General features: G+C 40.6%; 1 protein-coding gene across 2 annotated transcripts in view; it reads left to right on the forward strand.

Annotated features, from left to right (window-relative positions):
- Positions 1-4,515, forward strand: part of SYTL4 (synaptotagmin-like 4) — a 96,757-nt gene that overhangs the window by 47,530 nt on the left and 44,712 nt on the right. For both annotated transcript variants that reach the window (XM_005869894.2, XM_014542618.1), the window contains exons 8-9: positions 3,819-3,909; positions 4,025-4,128. In XM_005869894.2, coding sequence (XP_005869956.1) covers positions 3,819-3,909; positions 4,025-4,128 — 195 coding nt within the window. The remainder of the gene's footprint in view (positions 1-3,818; positions 3,910-4,024; positions 4,129-4,515) is intronic.

Below are 4,515 nucleotides of genomic sequence, written 5' to 3' on the forward strand. Positions count from 1 at the left end.
GAATTGGAGACGTTTTATCTTGGTAACTGCAGACAGCAAAGGTGTTCGAACAGGCCTTCGGCTTCCATATCCCATACAATGCAGTGTACGGCTAATTTGCCTACAAATGTCAGGTGGTCATAATAATCTGGCCACTCAATACCACTACTTACTTATCCACTCTTCTATAGATGAGCACTCAGGTTGCTTATATATATTTCCTGTTGTAAATAACACTGAAATAAACATTGGGGTGCATATATTCTTTCAAATTACTGTTTTCGGTTTCTTTAGATAAATCCCCAGAAGTGGAATCGCTGGGTCATAAGGAAGTTCCATTGTTTTGTTTTGTTAATCCTCACCCAAGGATTTTTCCCCCCAATGATTTTTAGAGAGAGAAAGGGAGGGAGGGAAAGGGAGAGAGAGAAACATCGATTGGTTGCCTCCTACATGTGCTCTGACTGTGCCCTTGTAACACAGGTATGTGCCCTTGACTGGAATGGAACTCGTGACCCTGCAGTACATGAGTTGATGCTCCAACTATTGAGCCACACTGACCAGGGAGGAAATTCCATTTTTTATTTTAAATTTTTGAGGAACTTCCACAAAGTTTTCCAAAATGGATGCACCACCAACAGTGCATGAGGGTTCCCTTTTTTCCACATCTTTGCCAACACTTTTTATTTGTTGATGATTTATTGATGATAGCCATTTTGACAAGTGTGACGTGATAGCTCATTGTGGTTTTAATTTGCATCTCTCTGATGATTAGTGACATTGAACATCTTTTCATATGTCTTTTGGGCATCTGATGTCCTCTTTGGAGAAGTGTCTATTCAGGTCCTTTGCCCATTTTCTGTGTTCTTTGTTTTGTTGTTGTTGTTGCTGAGTTGTATATATATTTTTTATATATTTTTATATTAATCCTTTATCAGATGTATCATTAGCAAATATTTTCTCCCATTCAGTAGATATTCTTTTCATTTTGTTGATTGTTTCCTATGCTTTACAAAACCTTTTTAATTTGATGAGTGCCATTTGCTTGTGTTTTCTTTTGTTTCCTTTGCCTGAGGAGATATATCAGAAAAAAATATTATTAAGAACAATGTCAGACAGTTTACTGCCTATGTTTTCTTCTAGGAGTTTTATGGTTTCCAGTCTTGCCCTTAAGTCTTTAAACCATTTTGAGTTTATTCTTGTATGTGGTATAAGAAGGTGGTCTAGTTTCATTTTTTATTTTTTGCATTTATCTGCCCAATTTTTCCAGCACCATTTATTGACCAGACTGTCTTTACCCCATTCTTGCCTCCTTTATTAATTGACCATATAGTCATAGGTTTATTTCTGGGCTCTCTATTCTGTTCCACTGGTGTGTGTTTTTAAGCCAGTACTATGCTGGTTTGATTATTATGGCCTTGAGGTAATGGTTTATATCAGGTAGTGTGATAGGTCTAACTTTGTTCTTCTTTCTAAAGATTGCTGAGGCTATTAAGGGTATTTTGTGGTTCCATAGAAATTGTTGGATTATTTGTTTTAGTTCCGTGAAATGTACCATTAGTATTTTTATACTAATTGCATTGAAACTATAGATTGATTTAGGTAGTATGAACATTTTAGTGATGTTAATTCTTCCTGAGTATGGCATATGCTTCCATTTATTTGTATGTTCTTCCATTTATTTCTTTAGTGTTTTATAATTTTCTGAGTATAGGTCTTTTATCTCTTTGGTTAAATTAATTCCTAGGTATTTTATTTTTGATGTAATTGTAAATGGTATTGTTTTCTTAGTTTCCCTTTCTGATATTTCATTATTGGTGTATAAAAATGCAACCAATCTTGAATATTTATTTTGTATCCTGCTACTTTACTGAATTCATTTATCAGTTCTTATAGTTTTTTTTTATGGAATCTTTAGGGTTTTCTATATATAGTATTCTGTCATCTGCAAATAATGACAGTTTTACTTCTTCATTTCCAATTTGAATGTGTTTTATTTTTTCTTCTAGTCTGATTGCTGTAGCTAGGACATCCAGTACTATGTTGAATATAAATGATGGCAGCAGACATTCCTGTTCTTGTTCTTAGTGGAAATGATTTTAGTTTTTGCCCATTGAATATGATGTTGGCTGTTGGTTTGTCATATATGGCCTTTATTATGTTGAGGTATGTTCCCTGTGTGCCTCTGGCACCCCTAAGCTTGCCTGGAATTCCTCAAAAGTTTTTGAAGGAAGACTATAATGCAGGTTCAGGCTGGTCACCACCAGCAGATCCCACAACCTTTTGTGAACTTGTTTGGGTGGGGCTTCAGGGAGTTGGCAGGGTTGAGCTAACATAGTTCTTCAGGCTGATGATGAGGTGAGGTTTTGGGGACCCAACACAGCAATAGTCGTACGAGTAAGGCATGCGGGGGGAAGTTGGCCCTAGCCCTAAAGCCACACAACTCAGTCTCTCCCTGTGTGTTTCTGGTACCTCCTGAGATTGCCCTGAATTCCTTGAGAGTTTTTTTTTAAGAAAGACTGTAATTCAGGCCCAGACTGGTTGCTGCCAGCAAAGCCCACAGCTGAGTGCGAGCTTGGCAGGGTGGTGCCTAAAGAATTTGGCAGGGTGGGATTTGTGTAGCTCTCTCTTGGCTAATGCCATATGGAGGGGAGTGCTTGACCCAGGATCAGATGGCATCTGTGTGCAGTGTGGGAGAGGGACTCAACACAGGGATATTGGTGGTTTTCCCTCTAGCCCTGTCCCTGAAACCACACAATTCAGTTTCTCCCTGCATGATGTCAGTATCCTATAAGTTGCCATCCCTCCACTAAGTGAGTGCCTGCAAGTGAGATTTTGTGCACTTCTTTTTTTCAGGGGGTGCCTGGGTTTCCAGCAGTCTCTTATCTCACCTGGGTGGACGGAATCCCCGCTAATTTTCAAAACCAGATGTTATGTGTACTGGTGCCCTGGACTGGGAAACCTGACATGGGGTTGAGACCTCTCGCTCCTCAGGGGGAAAACTCTGAAGCTGAGCTATCCTTCTAGATTCTCAACCATGGGTGCAGGAGCAGCCCTTTTTGTATCTCCACTCTTCCTACCAGTTTTGAAGTAGTTTCTTCTGTAAATCTTTAGTTATAAGACTTCTGTTCAGCTAGTCTTAAGATGGTTATCCAGGTTGATTGTTTTATAATCCTATATAATAAAGAGGTAATATGCAAATTGACCCTCATGCCCTCACAAAGATGGCTGCCTACGACCAGGCCGGCAGGGCGGTTAGTGAGGGACAACCAAATGACTGAACAAGCAGGCTGCGTGGGGCAACTAGGCCGGCAGGGGAGTTAGTGAGGGACGACCAAACGACTGAACAAACAGGCTGCGTGGGGTGACCAGGCCAGTGGGGGGGGGGCATTTAGGGGCGACCAGGCCGGTGGGGAGAGGCACTGGGGGCGACCAGGAGTTAGGTGACAATCAGGCTGGAAGGGGAGTGGTTAGGGGGCAATCAGGCTGGCAGGCAGAAGTGGTTAGGGGCAATCAGGCAGGCAGGCAGGCAAGCGGTTAAGAGCCAGCTGTCCCAGGATCGGGCCTAAACTGGCAGTTAGACATCCCCCAAGGGGTCCCGGATTAGAGAGGGTGCAGGCTGGGCTGAGAAGATCCCCCCGCTGCATGAATTTCATGTACCAGACCTCTAGTTTAATTATAATTTTGATGTGGCCCTGGGAGGAGGTGAGTCTAACTTCCATCTACTCCGCCATCTTGGATCAGTTCCCTGAGCCTTATTCTTTATGAGGTTATCCTTCCTTACTCCATCCTTTCACTTATCCAACTGTCCTTCTCCATTTCCTTGCCCTATTCTTTCCTAGGAAACTCAATCTGGAGGTCAAAATGTGGTATCTGTCAGTGAGGGTGAAATGATATTCAAGAAGAACACCAGAAAAATCTTCAGGCCTTCAGGTAGCTGTCTTCCTTTCATGGCCTTTTGAGATTGAAATTCTGAGTGCCCTTGATGGGTTCTTAGTATGGAGAATAGTATGTCTCTTTTAATTTGGTATTTTGGTCTTCCACTTAGAATATACTAAATCTGTGATTGATCTTCGCCCGGAAGATGTGGGGCATGAATGTGGCTCCTTGGGAGACAGAAGCAAATCTGTCCCTGGACTCAGTATGGATATGGTAAGTATCTTTCTATTTCACATGGTCACTAGGTGAAATTTTATATATCTAGAATAGACTTTAGTACCTGATAATCTCAACCAACCTGTTTAATTATTTAGGAAAAGGCAACATGAATCTTTATTTTCCCAAATTACTAAAGTAAATCTGGTTGCTGAATTGCTTAAAGAAAGACTGTCTTCACTGTCTCTTTTATCTTCTAGTACATTGTTTGATATATGGTTGGGTGCTCAAATAAATATTTATTTTTTATTAAAATGTAAATGGATGGCTGGATTGGGGCAGTCAAATGGGAAAGAGATATTCTTTTTTTTTAAATATATATTTTTATTGCTTAAATTATTACAAAGAGTATTACATGTTTCTCCCTTTTTTCCCCCGCACTTG

Source organism: Myotis brandtii, unplaced genomic scaffold (genome assembly GCF_000412655.1).
Source record: "Myotis brandtii unplaced genomic scaffold, ASM41265v1 scaffold305, whole genome shotgun sequence".
Classification (NCBI taxonomy): Eukaryota; Metazoa; Chordata; class Mammalia; order Chiroptera; family Vespertilionidae; genus Myotis; species Myotis brandtii.